Source organism: Cinclus cinclus, chromosome 2 (assembly GCF_963662255.1).
Source record: "Cinclus cinclus chromosome 2, bCinCin1.1, whole genome shotgun sequence".
Classification (NCBI taxonomy): Eukaryota; Metazoa; Chordata; class Aves; order Passeriformes; family Cinclidae; genus Cinclus; species Cinclus cinclus.
Window position 1 is genome coordinate 14,916,945 of NC_085047.1, and position 19,916 is coordinate 14,936,860.

The 19,916-nt window shown below is 39.0% G+C and overlaps 1 protein-coding gene across 8 annotated transcripts in view; it reads right to left on the reverse strand.

Moving 5' to 3' along the window:
- APP (amyloid beta precursor protein) overlaps positions 1-19,916 on the reverse strand; it is a 160,118-nt gene that overhangs the window by 62,282 nt on the left and 77,920 nt on the right. For 3 of the 8 annotated variants that reach the window (XM_062515348.1, XM_062515346.1, XM_062515347.1), the window contains one exon: positions 6,172-6,305. In XM_062515348.1, coding sequence (XP_062371332.1) covers positions 6,172-6,305 — 134 coding nt within the window. Of the gene's footprint in view, positions 1-6,171; positions 6,362-11,098; positions 11,102-11,830; positions 12,003-19,916 lie in introns of all 8 variants that reach the window. The other 5 variants (XM_062515345.1, XM_062515340.1, XM_062515343.1 and 2 more) reach the window with 3 other exon arrangements.

Sequence of the window (19,916 nt, forward strand, 5' to 3'; positions counted from 1 at the left end):
GGAAACAATGAGATATCATTGTGACTCATGGAAGGGTGATATGTTTCTACTTCATCTCAGTCACTCTCTACCTGTCCATCCCCCTCCACTTCTTTTTTCCATTTCTTTCTTTCTTTTCTCTTTCTTTCTTTCTCTTTGCCTCTTTTAAATAAAATATATCAATTTTTTTGGTATCAACATCTTACCACTTTTGGGTTTTATCCCGTACTGAGGAATATTTGAACCAATATTTGAACAAATATTCAGGGTTCTTTCTGCTTTATTCACAGAGTTAGTTCTCTTTGCTCCTCTGTGATTTGAGAGGATAGCAACAGGATGTGAATTTACAGAGGGCCCAGAAATTATGGCGTTAAGCCAAGTCATAAACTACAATGATGTGCTCAAGCTTGAACATTGGTCTAGGTTAGCAACTCCATGATTTTCTTCTCCCTCTTCTCCCTTTCTGTCTAAAAATCACATCTCTGACATCTGCTTAATTTTTTTGACTCTGAAAGAGCAGTTATGGATTTTCAGAACAAAAGTTCCCCTACCATCTTTATCCCCTAAACTAACCCTCTGCTAATCAGCATGACAAAAGTTCGAACTGTGGGTAATGCAATTAAGGGGACCTTTGGCTACACCAGGTGTCTCTCTGTCCATTTTCTTTCTTTAAACCTTTTAAGGCATGAAAGGCAGGATGATAGAATGACAGCCTATACAGCTAGTTGAGAGGGATGTAAATCAGTGGCCTCAGAGTTCAACTCTGATGCCATAAAACTGAAAGGTTTTGAAAAAAACCCCAAATAAATGTCTGTTTGAGAAACAATATTCCTGTAAAGACTGCTGTACCCCAAGTGATGATTTTTGTAACTGAGAAGAGTTCAGTGCTTGAGAGCATCTGTGTGTTTGTACTAACCAAGTGAAGATACAGCTATCCATGGGCCATGCTACCACCCACAGGGAGCTCCTGCTCCCACCAAATGGCATCACCTCAGGGAATTGCGAGTGACAAATATGCCATAGCATTACAGAGGATCCCAAAGAGCAAGGAGGAGAAAAAGTTCCCCAGTTACACATGCAGAAAAAGGATGAACTTGGCCTCTGCACTTACAAGCGTATTCTCCTCTGTTGACAGCACAGACCTATGAAAAACATACAGATTTAGGGCTCTTCAAGAGTTGGAGGCTGTGTACAGGGACAGTAACAGCTTCTGGTTGAGATATAAGCAGCAAGCCATTTCAAAGTTAAACTTCTTCAAAACTCAGGCCTTAGAGCCTGGCAGATGCTTTCAAAACTGGGTTGTATGGGACATCAAGAGGGAAAGAGGTAGTATGGAAAATGTCATTCATTATTAAGAGATGCCAAGTACAAAAATTTCATTATGTACTGAAGCAGCAAAATTCACTCCCATTTTTTATAGTAGAGCACAAAAGCATATCTGCAAGAGAAGAATTTATGGTAGACATTTGGGTTAGCACTATCAGCCCAGCAGAGGTACTTGCCTGAAGGTTAGCTTAGTGAGAAGGTCACAGTCATGCCAAAAGGGTGTCTTATCTTTGTCAAGGGTTTTTTCTTCATACTTAATTCTTCATCTTTTTTCTGGTAATAACATCAATAAACTTCTCCAGAGTCCTGACTATAACTGAGGGGGGTAATCCTATTAACCGGACAGTTTTAAGGAAGAAACAGGATGCCCACACACAGTAGTAGAGATGGTGGAACCCAGGGAATACATGAATCAGTATTAATTAGCATCTTTGTTGACGATATGGACAGTAGGACTGAGAGCAATCTCATTTAGGTGACACCAAGGTCAGTGATGTGATTGGTACTCTAGAGGGAAGGGATGTCATTCAGAAGAACCTGGACAGGCTTGAGAGGCAGGCCTGCTAAAACCTCAGGTTCAAGTTAAACAGGACCATGTGTGGGCTCCTGCACCTGGGTTGGGGCAATCCCAAGATCAGTATGGGCTGGGCAGTGAGTGGACTGAGAGAAGCCATGGGAAAAGACCTGAGTGTCCTGGTGGATGAAAAACCAAATATGAGCTAGCCATGTGTGCTCAGAGCCCAAGAAGCCCAGTGAATCCTATATCCAAAGCTCCATGGACAGCAGGTTGAGGAAGGGATTCTACCCCTCTGCTCTGCTCTGGTGCAGTGCTGTATCCAGCTCTGGGGCCCAACACAAGATGCACATCAACCTGCTTGAGTGGGTCTAGTGAAGATGATAAAGGGTTGGAACAGCTCCTCTGTGAGGCCAGGGTGAGATATTTGGAGTTCTTGAGGCTGGAGAAGACTTCAAGGAGACCTTAAAGCAGACCTGTCTAAAGGGGGCCTTCATGAAGGCAGGAAAGGGGACTTTTCACAAGGTGTGTAGTGCTAAGGAGGAATGGTTTTAAACTGAAAGAAAGTAGGTTTAGATTAAATATTAGGAAGAAATTCTTTACTCTGAGTGTGGTCAGGCCCTGACACAGGTTGCCCAGAGAAGTTGGGGATGCCCCATCCCTGGAAATGTTCAAGGCCAGGATAGATGGGATTTTGAGCAATTTGATGTACTGGAAGGTGCCCTTGCCCAGGGCAAGGTGATGGAACTAAATGATCTTTAAGGTCCCATCCGACTCAAACCGTTCTGTGATTCTGCAGTGCCACTGGGACTAAACATCAGCTGAAGATGCATCCAGGATGTTGGAACAAGTGGCATGCAGTGATCAAAAAAAAATATTGAACGAACAGCAGACCTGTTCAGGCTGGTTGAGAACTGCAGTATTTTCAGATGATTGCTTTAGAAATAAACCTCCAAGAAGCGAAACTATTCTAGGACACAAGGTATCATTAAGTTCCTATCATAAATATTCTACCTGCTACAATTCCAAAAATATTGTAGACAGCCAAATGAAGAGCAAATTTAAGACATGAGGATGTCACAAGATGTCTGAGTAGAGAAATGTATAAATGTACTGCTCCCTTGAGTAAGGTTCAGTATCCGGTTCATCAGGCTATTCAGCAGCAACTAATTAAGTAAAGGAGCTGTACAGGCATTAACAAAATGAAAAGAGAACGAGAAAAAAGGGGAATTTTACCAAAACAAGAAACAAGAACCACAGCACCCTGCAATCAGCTAGCTAGTGTGACCTCTCCCTGTTATCTTTTGGAGAATAGCAAACATTTAAATGTTACACATGCATCACTGAATGGCTACCTCTGTTTGCATGGGAATGCAGTTTTCCTGCTGTTGAGACCGTGTGATAAATTCTTGGGAAAAGCTTAAAATTTTGTGTTAAAGTAATTTTCCTTACAGTGCTTCCTGTAAGTCACGAAAGTTCATAAGCCTTGCTACATCAGGCGTGGTGCAGAAAAACTTTCATGATCTGTACTCTAAAGGGACAGACACTTCAGAGCACAAGGGATTAAGAGGGAAGCAGAGGTGCATCAGGTCATCACAGAGACAGACTTCCCTACTAAAAAGTCTTTCATGAGCTGTGAACCATGACGTGACATAACCACTGACAGAATCTTGGTCTCTGCTCATATGAACATCTTTATACAAGAGAAAAAGAAAGACAGGTTATCAGAATTTCATGGTAAATTAAGGGAAATCTCCAAAAGGGGATATGCAGAATATTTACATTTTCCCTGATGACATGTTTTAAAATATTTCACTTTGAGTTTAGTGATAAACTTCCCTACTCCTTAGATGATTACACTTTGCATATCAACTAGAATGCATCTGATTTTTTTATTAGTTAATTGGCTGTAGCAAAATAAGGTTTGCACTAAACCCAATACTTGCCTTTTTATTAAACAAAATAAATTATCTGTGATTTGTGAACAAACCAATATATTTCAGATTATGATATTTATCAACAGTAAAGAATTACTTGTTCCTTTTTTCTCTTTTTATTAGAAGAAAACCGGGCATTTCTGCTGCTTTATAAGCCTCCACTTTTCAGCTTTGAAAGAACTGGACTTTGAATTAAAAAGTTTGGTGCAGCTGGAAGACTTGGCTAGTGACTCCCATTTGCCACCTTTTTACCAAGAAAAGCATTGACAGCAAAGGCATACTGAGTTGACTTATTCAGCATTATTTTGACATAACAAGTAAAGAGTTCCATATTAATTTCCAGCTACATATATATTTTAATTTTATATTCAGAACATACCTGATTTTAAAGAAAATGGTAAAAAGCTATTTTAAAATAAATTGTCAGAAAAAGGAATCAGTGGTATGGGACATAGATGTGAGCTTCATGTGAGGAAACAGAATGGTGAATTAGCTGGCTTTTCTGCTAGCCCATAGCATCTACTATCTTTCAAACATGTGACAAGTTAACATGGAGAGTTCAATACTGTACAAATCATAACTTCCGTTTCTAAAAATTACCTTTCCCTTCTATGAGTAAATTCTGATCTTCAAAGCTCTGCAGGGGATCTGTGTACCTCAAGACTTAATGTTCTTTAAGATGTGATTCATAAGCAGCTTAGGCAACTTAATGATTAATTTTTTTTGATGTACCAATCATGCTGCTTTTTACCAGGGCTGACTTAAGTTGCTGAATTGGCCAGAGCTGGTTATTTGACTTGTTTTTGGAGGACTGACATTGCAGCAGGGGGGCAGCTGAACCACATCACCCCCTGTGTGCTCAGTGCTGACAGGAAAGATAGCAAGGAACATGCTAATGAGGGCACCATCTCCAGTTTCAGTCAAACCCCTCAATCACACCCTTCAGCTGAGTGGGTCCTCCAGATGTCCATCTCAAAACAGAAAATACACAGTTCAACCAAATACTGTCCCTAATTACTCAGCTTAACCTTTATGTACTGGGATTTTGGAGACAAATGTGGAACCACAGTGAGAACCTGAACACTATAGCAAGGAAATCTGCACTGACTGTCCCTTGCTTTCAGAAAACCCACCTCAACAGCATTTTTTACAAAAAGGTTATTTCAAGGGGAAGGAATGATGAGGTGATTACGGTATTATCCACAAACCCTCTGCATGCCTAGCCAAGGCAGAGTTTTTCCTCTGCCAGGCAGGCTATGTACCTTTTTTATTCTTCAGATTACCTGACCATTTAATTGGCTCTATTTTCTCTGTTTAAAGAGGAGACAGATTATTTTGTGCTTCAACACTTCCCAGGCAGATGAGGAGAACCTATCTTCCTATCTATGATATGTCGTATTCTCAGTATGTGGCTTGCACCACTTGGATGAGTGCTTCAGGTAAGATGCCCTGCCCAATTTATTAGAAAAGTGCCAGGCACAGCTACTGTACCAACAGACAGGGACGTACACTAAGAGCTTAATTTTATTTTCATTCATAACATTTGATTTTCATTTTTGGAATAACATTTTAGCACAGAGCTAAAGGTTGATAATGTGAAAGTAACAGACGAACACACTGAAATCCCACTGAGGGAACAAAGTTATAATGAAAAAAGACAGCAAATTAGCTACACAGGTATATGAAGTGCATCTGAATTACACTACATTAATTTTTTGTGGTTGCTTCATTCTCAAAGAATATGTATATAAGATTTTCCTTTAAAACCCTTATATTTTTTATTTCCATTTTCTTTCTTGGCACTGTTATTGTAAACTGTGTTTCTGAGAGAACAGGTAACTCATCTCTCACTGGGATAAAACCCGGGTACACAAATCTCTTTGGTGAAAGGGAAAGAAAAGGGTTGATTCAGTTTGGATTTTTAGTTCCAACAAACCAGTTTTTCCTCTTTGCTTTGACTTCAGATACACATTATGTTACCTTGAGGCTTCAAACCATTAGATGAACATGTGTGATCTTACATTACCCCCAGGACACACAGAAAATGAAGCTTAACACAAACTATCTCCCTCAGCTGCTCCAAGGGAAGGACAATTAATATAGTGGCCAAATTTTTTACTATGAAACATGAATAATCTCACAAAACAAATATTCTCCCACAAAGATGAGAGACAATTTTTACAGGTTTTTTTTTTCTTTTAACCCTTCTAGTAACTGTATTGATCGCAGTGGTGACAACCACAAATGTGTGTCAGTCAGCTGAATTCTTAGATAAGAGTCAGAAAGGCAGTAAATAGTGCATTTACAGCACTGCAAATTGTCAGGGCACCTGGATGAAGCCTTGGGAAAGAAGATGAAGTATCACTTATCACTTGACAGACAAGTTCACTTGGGAATAAAGAAATCTCCCCTTACCTGAGACATTCTTTCACGATGCTTAGCTTCGAGCCTCTCCTTGGCTTTCTGGAAATGGGCATGCTCATTCTCATCTCCAGGTGTCTCCAAGTATTTGTCAACAGCATCAGGAGTGCTAGCAGCTGTGGTAGGGACTGATGTATAATTTGGAGATGGAGAGGGAGAGAGAGAAGGGAAAAGAAGAGAATTTCTACTTTAGTATGGGAAAAAATTAGATGGATTAATAAAGAAGCATCAGTTCTAATTTCCATCAGAATACAGCCATCTATTTAGCCTCAGAGGAAGACACAGCAACAGGGTTTAGATGAACATGTTACACACAGCAAATACATATAAATACATCAGGATTTCTTCCCCCTCCCTCAGCCATTTCATAAATTAGGAGAAGCTCTGCAGAGTGAACAAAATAATGTTCTTGAAACAGGTTAGAAACTGCTGCCAAAATAAAAATTCCAAGTATGTAAAAAAGCCTGGAAATTAATAAAGTCCGTAAGCCAGCTGAATGCCCTTTGCAAAGATACCTGGTTTGTATATAAGTTTATTTTTAAAAGGTAACTTGCAACGTATGAGCGTGAATGCAAATCCCTTTTAAAGCACTTATGGACCCTACAATACCTAATGAAACACCTCAAATCCTTCCCTTAGCAACACCTTGGCTTTGCAAATAGTTACTTTATTTATAACAACTTTGATTAAAAAGAAACCTCACAAAGGCTGAAAATAATCCGCAAGCTTGCACTAATTGCCAGCCATTGCTGCTGGATAACTAGGAGGTAGCTGTGACACCAGTAGTGGAAAGATTTGCATTTAGGGTAATTCAAGCAAAGTGACCAACATTCCCTTCACTATGCAGTGATATCCAACCCCTATTTTGTGAAGAGCGATTCTATTTTCCTCTAATATGTTAGAATTTAAGTAATTGGTATGGCATCAAACAATAGGCATTAAACTCTTTAAATGAAAGAGTTTAGTGAAATCCCTCAGAGACCCCTTGGAGAAGAAAAAACCCACCCAATGAAACATACCATATACTTATTATTCCTGATCCATTACCTTAATTAAAGGTGTTACTTGCCATCTAAACCAGATTTAAGTTGAATTTTCTCATATAAAAAGCCTCCTGAGTACGAACTTCAAGATAATTTTCTACCCATGCACAGCTGGAACTTGGCAATCAGGCCTTGCATTAATGCCTACCTTTTCACCAACCCTGACAAATACAATTTTGCCATGCTGATATCCATTCAACATTCATCCATTAATGGCTTAAATCATGCCTCTCCAAATTCTTTGATGTACTTCATGACTGGGAGGAGGTCCCCAAAGCAAAACTTCCTCAAGCATCTTTGCAATACTCTGGTGCAAGTTCATTCTCTTTCAACTTATCACAAGTTTAAGTATTTATGAGAGGAAAAAAAACATTAAATTCGTCATGTGTTGGTTCAAATGTGAACAAATACAGAACAGAAGTATTTTCCTGAACATGACTTCTGCCAAGGTTGTAAACAAGAGTCATGAAGTTCCACAGAGTAAAAAGAAGCAAACCAAAAAATGTTGTGGTTAGACCCATCCAAACAAGTAACAGCAAACCTTGCCCATGGCAATTCCTTATATTACTTAAATTCTTCGTATTTGAAATTAGTAGTAGTCTAACTTCTGGGTATGAAAACGTTTGCATTATTTCCTTTTTGAATCCCAAACTTCACCCACTTACTTATTAAAAGGTCTAGTACAACATGTGTGGTTCAAAGGTGAAACAAAAGTGCAAATTTATATAGATGAAGAAGCTGTGGAAAGAGAAATTAGTCACTTGCATCCACTAAAGGTCATAGTCAAAACTAACAATTTAAATAGGTATTAGAAGTCATAATTCTTTAATGCCTTAGACACTGGAAGTTGGCATGCAATTTTAGCTGCCAAAACATTTTGCTTCCTGCTAACTAGGGAGATATCAACATTCCAAACAAATATTGGATAAAGGAAACTACTAACAGGACTAAGCTGCTGCTCTAAAAGGTACAGATCTTTATTTACAATACACCTCTGAAGAAAAATTAAAGTGGACATTATCTGTCACCTAAAAAATCACCAAGAGATTCAGCAAGTTTGGAAGTTCACAGTATTTAGTCTAGAGAATAAATACTACTGTACCTAAATTCACCCAAAACCCTGTGATAGTGCTCTAAAATGATGAAAAATAAAAGCATGTGTGTCAACATTTAAACTTCCTACTAAGTTTCAGGGTTTATGCAATGAAGGAGGGAGCTGACAACACTGAACCCTGTTGGTCCCCTGTTGTGAGACACAGAAATTCAGTACTATCATAAAATAAGAAAACACTATTTATAAAAAGTCATTTATAAAAGGTCATTCTAATGATATGACAAATTTTTCAAAAACTGACTGTGCCACCAGAGTACAACTCACTCCCACTTTGAATGAGGAACAAATGAAAACACAGTGAATTCCACGCAGCTGCTGGGAGAGCTATATGAGAAATGAAATACATTTAAGAGAATGTATTTTCTCAAATTTAAGTCCCCAAGTTAAGAATTAAACATTAATGTAATTTTAAAATAGGACTTACTGAAAAATATATATACTTCCTGTAACTTTAAGGATGTTTAAAATGCAACAATTAACAGACAAGTAACAAAATTAGTAGAATAGATTTATTTTTAGTATAAGACAGAAGTCTTTCCTGTGGTAACAGCAATATATTTGCTTACTCTTGTCAATAGATACTCATTCTGAGGCAATTAAATCCAAATTAACCACTTGACAGTTTCTGTGACTTCAAAGAAGCCATTAGGAACAGTCACACAGTAGAAGTTTGAATCATTACATTGAACAGAAACCACAGACAGTACTGAACATTCTTATTAAACATCAGTAGAGACTGAGCAGGTGGTCTGACAGTCTGAAGGAATGGGTAAAATCAGCCTCAAAGCCTTCTACTTCTAAGGCAATTATGTATCAATTTCCATGGAATTGGATGATAAATGAGAAAAACAATGACAGCAGTAGCTCCTACCCAACAGATAAATCATTTCCATCAGACCTCAGAGCACCAGTCAAATCCACTGAACATGCAGGAATTTTGAGGCTTCGCACAGCAGCACAGACCCACCTTTCCAGATCAAGGCAAAGAGACTTAGCAAGAAAGCAGAATAAAACATGCTTTTTTAAAACTCTTTTTTAAGATAGAGTGTTCATGACATTAGTATTCAGATTTCACAGTGTATGGGCATTTGTGACAACAGAACATCCTCACATTTTGGTTCAGTCCTATTCCAATTAATTACCAGAAAATCTGACTCACGTCCTAAACTTCCACCCTTTGCCCACTACACAAGAGAAACCCAATGCTATCCACTATTTCATATTACTCTGTAAAATCTAACGTATCCTGAAAACCAAACTGTAGCTAGACAAAGGAAAGATGTGCTTTAGCATCCATCTTGCCTCCTGCCTAATAGAGGGTTGATTTTTTTGTTTTGTTTTAATAGGACACGAGAGAGTGAGAACAATCTGAACTTTGGAGAGAAAATAAATAAAGAATAGAACAAATACATTAATAACAATGAAGTGGAAAGGAGGAGGCACAAAAATCAAATACAAAGACTAAATTAAGGGTGACAGTGAGGGGAAAAAAACGACAGGAGAGAACAGAAGTGGCCTTGGTGGAAACTATTCTCCACTGTTTTTCTCTTCTTCTGTGAGACTGGGGGTGAAAGATGGTGTCTTGTGCTACCTCTTTCAGCAGCATCAGGTTAGTACCAAACACAACACGTAATTTCAGTGGTGAAGCTTATTATATTCAGCACTTCCAATAATTTCCATTACAATTTCTATTCAACAAGAATATGAATAACAAGGAGAAACAGCATGGTGAGACTGAAGCAGTACATGAAACTAAAAGAAAATGAAGTTAATTCAGGAATAGAAAAAAAAATAGGCATATAGATCAGGGTATAGAATACACTGATATAACATTAAAAAACAGGAAAAAGAATAACTGAAATAGCTTGGAATCCTCATAGACTCAACTGTTGTTTGAGAAACTATTGAAGAAAAAAACAGAAAAAACATTCTATGGGAGATACAAAATCAGTTGTGCAAATAAAGTCAAACAAGCTCAAGTACTTAACCTAACTCCATTGCCCTTAAAGACAAAATGACTTAGACCAAAAGTCTGGACTTCCACATTAAAGAGAATCATGGAAATGGTAATGGTCTTGTCACTGTTTTATTAAAACGAATCCAAGGGAAAAAAACACCTAGCCAGACAAGAACTACCACGAGACAAAGCAGAATCTCATGTGCAAAGGAGAAGGCAATTTATTTTCCCCAAGAGGATGCAATCAAAGACAAATCGTGTTTTGCATCTCTGGAAATACCTTACCTAACACAGGAACTTAATGGTTTGAAATGTTCTTCTGTCAGTAAATATCTTAGACTTCACTCCAAGCACCTGCACACATCTCTCCCTTCACTACATCTTCTGTCTTGTTGCAGAAGCTGATCACGGTTCACTCCCATCATGGCAGAATTCTCAATGTCCCTCCCCTGGAGCTTTGCCATGAACAGCTCTAGAAGATGCTGAGATAAAAAGCTGCTGGAGCACCAGTACAGCAATCCTGCCTCCAGAACTGCTCCAATAAAATACAGGTCAGCTCCTCTGCTCCATAACACACACAGTACCCCTTGCTGGGGCTCTTCATTTGTTTGGGTGCATTTTTAACCCTTATACTTACTGAAAATGCTCCTGAAAAGGCCAAGGTCAGAAACATTTTACTAAAAGGAGCCCTGAGATGCTGCTTGTGTTCCTCTGCTCCACACCCTGCGAGCAGACAGGACAGTGAGACATGTACTCACTCTTGAATGTCTCAGATGTAAATGTCAGCTGATGCTCTCCCAGGAGTACCTGCTTGCAAAGCAGATTGGGAGGAGAGCATACAAGAGGCTCTCAAAACAGAACCCATCCAATTAAGACCAGCACCTAATTTATCAGCTTCAATGGTGCGTAGTGGACAAAGCCACCACTCTCAAATAGTACAAACACCTGTATTTCAGCAAAAACAGTCACTAAAACATATGGCTGAGTTAAAGTAAGTGGGAGGTGATTCACATCCATGTGCACCACAGCCCTCAAGGCAACATAAAAAGTCAAATACCATTTCTCCCCTTTCCATTGCAAACACACACAAAGAATTCAACCAAACTGAAACCAAACAAAGCCAAAAAGCCCTGGAAATACACATTCTAGTATTTTTTAGCTTTGCAGGGGGAAGGTCAGAAACATATGAGAATACGCTGTAAAAAAAATATGCGCTACTTTTAAACTTACCTGAGGCTTCCCTAAGGTTAGTGTTTTTTCCTGCACATGCATTGTAGGTGCACACAGACACAAGAAACATCAGTAGACTTTGACAGAGAACAGAGAGAAGACGGGCGCAGAGGGCTCACCCGAGGAGGTGTTAAGCCCTCAGCCCCCAACTCAGAGCCCGCCGACAGCGCTGAGAAGTCACCCAGGACCGCACCAGGTTAGCAAGAGGCCAAGGAGGCCCGAGTGGTGAGCAGAGGTGTGGACAGACCGCGGCTGGGGTTAGTGCGAGCCCAGGCCCGCGGAGCGCGTGGCGGGCGCCGTGGAGGGCACTTACTGATGCTGCCACAGACCGCCATGCAGTATTCCTCCGAGTCAAAGTTGTTCCGGTTCCCGCCACAGCCGCCGTAAAAGAAGGGCGCGCACTTTCCTTCGGCCACGTCAAAGTACCAGCGGGAGATCATCGCGCGGCACGGCCCGGTCTCGGCTTGCTCAGAGCACACCTCTAGTCACAGGAGACCCGGAGGAACCACATTTAGCATGGAAATGGTATCGTCTTGGCTTCTTAATTAGGTGTCTCTCTGTGTCCGCACACCCAAGTGGGGAAGGAGATGCACCGGGATGGTGCTTTGGAAGGAGATGCACCGAGGAGGTGTTTTGAGGCAAAGGAAATCCTTCCCCAAAGATAACGAAGGTAAATTTTGAACTGACACTGATTCCTGCCACAAACTCTCCTTAGCCTGCCTACACCTAATGTTTTTAGCAACTTTATCTGCACACGTTAAGAGGTGATGCCCTGAAACAAATGTGGAATTTCATCTGCTTCCAGGCCAGAGGGATACAACCACCACCTGACTGGGGGCTTTGCTGATAGCCCTGGGTGGATTCCTGCCCAAGCAGCTTACTTGGCACCTGAAAGGAAACATCTGAAAGCAGGAGACACATTTTCTCTTGTCCTTTTTTAGCTCTATATACCTTCCCTGACCAAATTATACAGAAGAAAACAAACAAACAAACAAACAAACAAACAAACAAAACCCAATTATTTATACATTATAGTGGAAAACAAACTCTCTTCAGACACCTATTTAAATGTAGCCAGTGATGAAGAAACTCCATTTTGCAAGCCACCCAGCACATAGTTTTTAATTCACAGTTTGAGGGCTCACATATATAAAATTACTGCTGTAGCTTGAACCATCCATGGGAGGAAATCTCACCCCCAGTGAATATACCTACAGGAAAAAAATTTAAATTATTTGTGCTTGTGTTCACTGTGAGCTGCTACAATCTATGCCTACATCCTGTAACACAGGGAAACCTGAGGGAAGAACCAAACCACACAAATTAAAGGAAGACAAAGCAAATTCTGCCTGCAATTTGGAGTTCAGCCAATCAAACACGTAAACATATAGCCCTTTACCAATAATGTTCCAAACAGACAAAACCCGTTTTATCTTTCAATGTGCTGCACAAGTTTTCAAATATACATAATAATAAACATCAATAAACCCCTCATTTACTTTCATCCCACACACTACCTGGCAAACAAATTGCCACATTCAACTAGAGGCTTCTAAATTTTCTGCATAAATTTGAATTTTATGGAAAGCACATTCCTAAGGGTTGAAAGGTAAGAATATCACTGCACTAGCACTGGAAATCCCCTGCATGCTCATCACCTCTCAAATGCTGGCTCAAAGAATCCTGCTTTTCAGTGTCTGTCCTGATCCACCAATTCACTATCCTCAGAAGCACCACTACTTATAAATAGGTTTTAATGTCCAATTGTCACTGGCAATGCAAACTACATTTCCTTAAATATATAATATAGGTATAATTTTACACGCTTTTAACTTATTCACGTATTCTAACCATAAATAACATCAAGAATACATTTCAGGAAGCATACATCTAGTCTGAGAGAAACCAATACAAGAGTATCCAGCCATCAAGGATGCGCTAAAAATGCTGCACTTCTGTATGAAGAAATTAGGGGGAAAAGAAATGAGTTTTTTATCTGAAGAAAAAGACAAAAGAAGTATCATTAATTGCAGAGCACATTAATTACAATTAATTGTATATTGCCATATGATTAATTATAGACCATTTTTAGCATACAAGTAGTTATCTTGATTTATTTTAAAACCAAATCCAGCCACACTACCTAATTATACAGTCAAATCCTGCCAAGAAGCTAACTTTGCACAGTCTTGGAAAAGCTGTCACATGCAAATTAAAAATTAATAGCGACTTCTGATATAAAACAGACAGGTACAATCAAAAGAATTCTTACTGGCAGGAAATGTCATTTCTGAAAATACAAAGGTTTCAACTACTCCGTCTTTTTTACTTAATGCTGATTGTGGGCCAGCCCCTAGCCACACATTAAGCACCTTCTAGGTTTCCCTCAAAATATTTCTTTTGCTATACAGACTGATTTATTTTGCACTATTACGAGGTTGGAAACTGCCTACACATTTAATCTGAAATTTCCTACAGCGTAGCTCTCTCATAAAAATAGCAACAGAGATTTGAATATGCAAAAGCAAGGTAATTGTCCATAAGATAGAACACTGGAATTGTCTCTTTGGTGAACTAAGTCATTTATACACATGACGACGCACTTGAACAAGTTTTCAGAAAACCACAGCATAACGTATTAAAAAGAGCAAGCCTGCAGCTTTGCAGGCCACTGCTGTGGCCATTGACCTGTCCTGTCACCTGACCTGTCACCTCCCATCAGGGGAGAGACATCCTTCCCTCCAGCCTGCACTGCCAATCCTACTGCCCTTGGTGAGACCTACACGGTACTTGGGTCACCAGAGAAAGAAATGCTCTACTGTCTGCTAATGTTTATGACCTAAATGGAGAATAAACAAGAGACGGGGAAGTGCTCTGGTTTGCTGTTTCATGACTGCTCTGTTTGAGGGAAGTGTGGTGCCAGTCCAGTCTAGGAAATGTGTCACTGCTGTCATTCACCCCTTTCCCAATGTCACCATGCCTGTCTGCCATTCTCTGGTGGGCTTGGAGTAGCATTCCTTCACCTCTGCTTTGGGGTAAACATACATTTTAAAACCAACTTCTATTCCTGGGCAATGGTCCCATCATTTCTGTTTGTGGGCCAGATACTCCTCCTCCTCCTCCACCTCTCCGCATCCCCATCCATCACTTGTTCTTACAAGAGAAAGCCACTGCATTTGGTTCTCAGCTGCAACACCTCAGCTGAGAAAACAGGGAAATGAAGTGCTGAGATGTGAAATTCAAGAGGTTTTCTCAGGCTATTAATCCAAACACCACATCCCCATCCCCTTCTTTATGGTGCTGCCAAGTGCAGCAACTAATGCTTACAAGAGCTGAACTATGGTATTTTAGCAGATATTACAAGCAGGCAGGTAGCACGCACTGCTGTAGCGGGTTGGGTTCAATTATTCAAGATACAGCACTAATTAATGCAGTCAGCTGAGCTACATGATTCATCAAAAAAATTAAAAGCTGTTTTTGCTTCATATTTTAATTCTGTTGCTGAAAACTGAGGCAAAGATGAGTTACTTTTTGAAAATGTGCAATTCAGTTTTACTTGATACCACAAATAATTTGCATGCAGTACAGCATCAATAGTGAGCTTTGCTATGTTTGAGGAATTTGCTCACTCTTCCCCCTCCAAAGACAAACTTTTGCCTTTAGCTTCAAGAAACTGGATACAATTAAAGAGGACAAGCATTTGCAACAACCTGGTTCACGAACAGTTGCTTTTAGACACTTCAGACTTTTAAAACCATCCTACTCCAACAGTCACATTTCTCTCATCCGATGTCCTAAACTAGAGCCAATATCTCTGTTCTCCAAAATCTTAGACAGGACAAATTATCTTTGAGATAATTAGGAAAATTCATTCCAAGCTTCTTGTACTTATTCCAGCATGTCAGGGTAAACCCACTTCTTTCTAACCAAGAAAGCACCACTCCCTGAAGAACAGTGCTATGGCAAAGCTTGATGATTTGCTTTTAGATTAAATAGTTGAATACTGAAAACTAACCAGTTACATTAAACATTGGCATGGATTGTGTTATTTTTTCTTTCAAAAGCACAGACTTCAGCACCCAAGGAAATACAGTTTTTAAGTATGTGGATATTGATTTATACTGACTTCATACAAAGTACTCCCATAAACACTCATTTACTAAAATGCAGTAAGCAGAGCTCATTAGAATTTATGTGCAAACATTTCAGATATTTTGATGATCACTTTTTACAGAGGGAAATATAAAATATGGTTCTGAATGCCAATTTAAGTTTTTCATTATCTTTTTTTTTCCTGCTACTTGAAGAAAACTGATCTCAAATCAAAGTGAAATTCTAATTACCTTATTTCAAAATCTAAACTCCATGCTATTTTTTTCCCTTATGGGACTTAAATTCTTAAAAGCAATATTTTCAATTGAGAAATTGGAAATAAAATGAAAACTTCTATCAGGGAGAAGAATTAAAGCTACATTTGCATATTTCTATCACTGAAAATATCAAGTTTATTTAATATTTTTTCAGGATTTGAATTTATTTATATGATCATGAGAACCAAGCTCATTTAATGCTGGCAGTCAGCCCCAAACCTTAAATCAGAAATTAAATTGGAAGCGATCTAAGAAAAAAGGGACCAACAGGAGGAGTTAGGTTACTAACTCCGACCTGTATTGGAAGCTGGTTTCCCATGTCTAGTTTACACCTCTGAGAAACCTATTTATCTTAATGCTACAGAAGAAAGGTAACATCATGCTTAATTATAAATACTGGAAGGTCTTGATAAATATAGACGCAGTGATGGAAAATAGATAGCATTGATGAGCCTTTCTGTGCTACCAGCCCTGCAAGTTTGAAGCTGATATAATCAAGTATACACAGCTAAATCAGTCTGAAGGAGCCCATTAGCACTGGTGTGTGTTTGCTGTCTGTTCAAACTGGGTCACAATCACACAGGACCTGAACACCTCTTAAACGAGGAGCTCAAACACCCAGTTCCTTAAATAAATGGGATCAGACTTTGTATTTTACCATTTTTATCTCGCTAAGGAATAGAGTAATTGATAAATGCAAGAGAGGCCAAAGGAATAAACCCCTCAAATGTGTAGCATGAGGTACATGCTCCCCTTCTTCAGGCACTATTATGTAAAATATCACAATTGGATTAATTCTGGTTTCCATATCTTCAGGAACTGAGCTGTAGTTTGAGGATATTAATATATATGCCTCTATATTAGTCTTTTTTATTAAACTAGCTGAGAAAAATTAGGCAAGAGCAAATGCAGTGTTTTTCCTTCAGTTATACTCTTTGTGTTCTAAAGTGGCACAACTGGTTTTATTCAATGAATCAATCAAAAGGGAATATTTGAGGATAATTTCACTGAAACAAAGCTTCCTCATTCTGAATACATGGCTAGAAGAGGCAACCAAATTTTAGTTTGTGTATTCAAAGGCAAGAGCTAATTTCAGAAGAGGTTTTTGGAATTTAGGAGAAGACAGCTGTGAAGCTGGCACATACTCTGGACTAAAGTTGGTGCACAAACTATACAATTGTTAAAATGCTTTTTTACAGAGAAAAGTTTAAAAAGCAAAATTATGACTTTGCAATGCAATACTGAGGACAGCTCCTCTAAAGCTGTTAAATACCATTAAATTGTAATTTCCATCCTGTGTAATCAAGATGAAATTCTCTCTATAGTGTTTATTCTTAAACTACTGCAAGGGCATATTTAGAATATTTAAAAAAATTAATGGTATACTTGACTAGAATAAAAAGCCTTACAGTTCTGAAGCAGAACAAATATGTGAAAATATATTTTTTATTTCTTGTGCACAACAGAACTACATTTGGAACCAAGGTGCCATAAATTTACCACTGATGGCCAGAATGAAAAAAAAAAATCCACTTTAATGCTAAATCTAGGTTAATATAGTTTCACAAATTTACGTGGTTTAGAAACAGGAATATTTCCACATAACATCACTATTCTGCTAACATGGCATGACAGTGAGTATGAGGATTAGCCCAGAAGTGCATCCCAGTCCTTTTACACAGCAAAATCTTCAACAACAAAACATGCAATAAATTACTGCTTCAATATAATAAAATGACATCTTCACTAGGGAAACAGATTCTTGGTATTTTTCAAACGGAATTACTTTCCACCTTCCAACTTAACATAAAATAATACTATTACTGTGTTTAGTATTTCAATACTTTTGCCCTCAACCCAAAAAGGTAATACTATATTGTTTCTCCATCAACAAGATAATCAGATTATAAAAAATATGTCCTCCAATTGCAACATATAATGAAGTATTATATTATGGTGGAATAGCTGAGCTTTAAATTAAAATGTCTAATTAAAAGCTATACGTGCAAATCCATTAGGTTAGTTTTATCAGCTTTTGTTCATAAATTAGAGCAGATGATCATTCTTAAGGAAGATCCCATAACAAAAACCCGCAGTGAATTTATCTTAATGTATACTATTTATATAGCAACCAATCATGTTTTCTTGATATGAAATGCAATTATACCTCATCCCTCTCCAAATAAAGCATACTGCACAGTCTTGAAGGCAAGGAAGAACAAGGAACTACTACTACATTACAAAGATGATAACCTTTCAAAGAAGAAAAGTTGCCCTGGCAAGCTGGGGATGCCCCATCCCTTGAAGTGTTCAAGGCCAGGATGGGCAGGCCTTGGAGCAACCTGGTCTAGAGTAAGGTGTCCCTGCCCACGGCAGGGGCTGGAACTGAGTGATATTTAAGATTCCTTCTAAACCAGGCCATTCTATGACTATGAAAGTGGGGCAAAGCTATGGAGTGTGGAAAGAAACCAAACAATTAATGCAGCATACACTACTAGTATCATCCCAAAATTCCCAGCTGACAGGTCTGGCAATCAGGGTTAATCTCTCTTGCTTTATAAGATATAATAGGAGTCACTGAATGGATTTTAAGTCTTTCAGTTAAAAATCTTCAGGAAAAAGCTCATGATGGATCAATGACACTAAGACCTACCATACCAACATCAAGCTACTTTTGTCTTGCTAGGAAATCAGCATAGGTCTCTCACTTGTAACTCCAGATTGCAGATACGGTTAAAATGTCACATGAAGCAGCACTGCTCAGATTGTTTCCTAACTGCCTGAAGAAATCCAGCTGAATTAGAGGAAGCAAAACCAACTGATAAAGGGCAATGTTGCACTGCTGGAGGAGGCAGCTGAGGCGCATGCTGCAGATTCCCCCACATCTGCTGGCAGGTGTGCAGAGAAGCTGACAAGTGTTTTGTGGCAGTCTGCTGGGCTGACCCTGTTGCTCTCCTCTAATGAGATCTGATTGACTACGATGTTGATGGGAAGCACTAAGCTAAAACTGCCTATTCTTTGTTGTATGCTAAGAGAGACTGATTTTTCTTGTCACCTCCCATGTCCTTCTGTCTTGTGTAGAAGGACAGCAGAAACAAAATCCCAAACTGCACATTATGGGGCAAGCAGTGCTTCTGCTTGCCTCCATCACACACTGGAAAAATCACGGGGAGCCTGGATCCTCAGGAGCAGCTCTGCAACACCCATAACACCATGGCAATGATAGCAGAAATTCAAACACTCCCTTGCCTAAATCCTGGCCATCAGAGTCACGTCCCTCACTTCACAAAGAGACAAAAATCAAGAGCAGGACTTCACAAATGGGCCATATTTTCTTCAGCACAAATTCAATGCTAACATCTCCCCGTGACCAAAGGCAGAAAATGTGTATTTCACACTAATTTCACCATCTGAATCCTCCTAATCTCAGACCCACAATCCTCTGGGTTTAGCATCTGAAGCCCAGCAAGAGCATATGTAAAGTCTAAACTGGGTCTGCTGCTATACACCATATGAATTGAGACTAAAGATTATCTTTCACAAAAGGTAGGAAAGTGAACACTGGCAAATACAGGGCTATGGAAAGTTTATTCACGTTTTTAAATAAACAGATAGAAATGTGGTTGCTGCAGAAACGGAATGAAAATACTATCCTCCTGTGAAAGGACCTTTCTCATTCTCTAGGCAAGATTAATTTCCTTTTCACTGAAAATAAGTTTGTAAGTGGTTCTACTATTACTATTTTGGTCACAATTCATTAAAGTATGCACAGAAATAAAACTGCCTGAAAAAATGATTCTACAATAGCTCAAGTATCTTTAAAGTATAACACTACATTTGTGCTTTTTAATTATTTATGGCTGATGGCAGCAATTCCACTGATTTGGCAGAGAAAGGGCTCAGTACCAGCCCACAATTAGATCCTTACTTATGGCTTTACAATAGTACTTGAAAAGCAACTCCTCTTAAACTGGATACACCCACTCTCTGTGTTCTTTAATGCTAAAGACATAATATTAGTTACC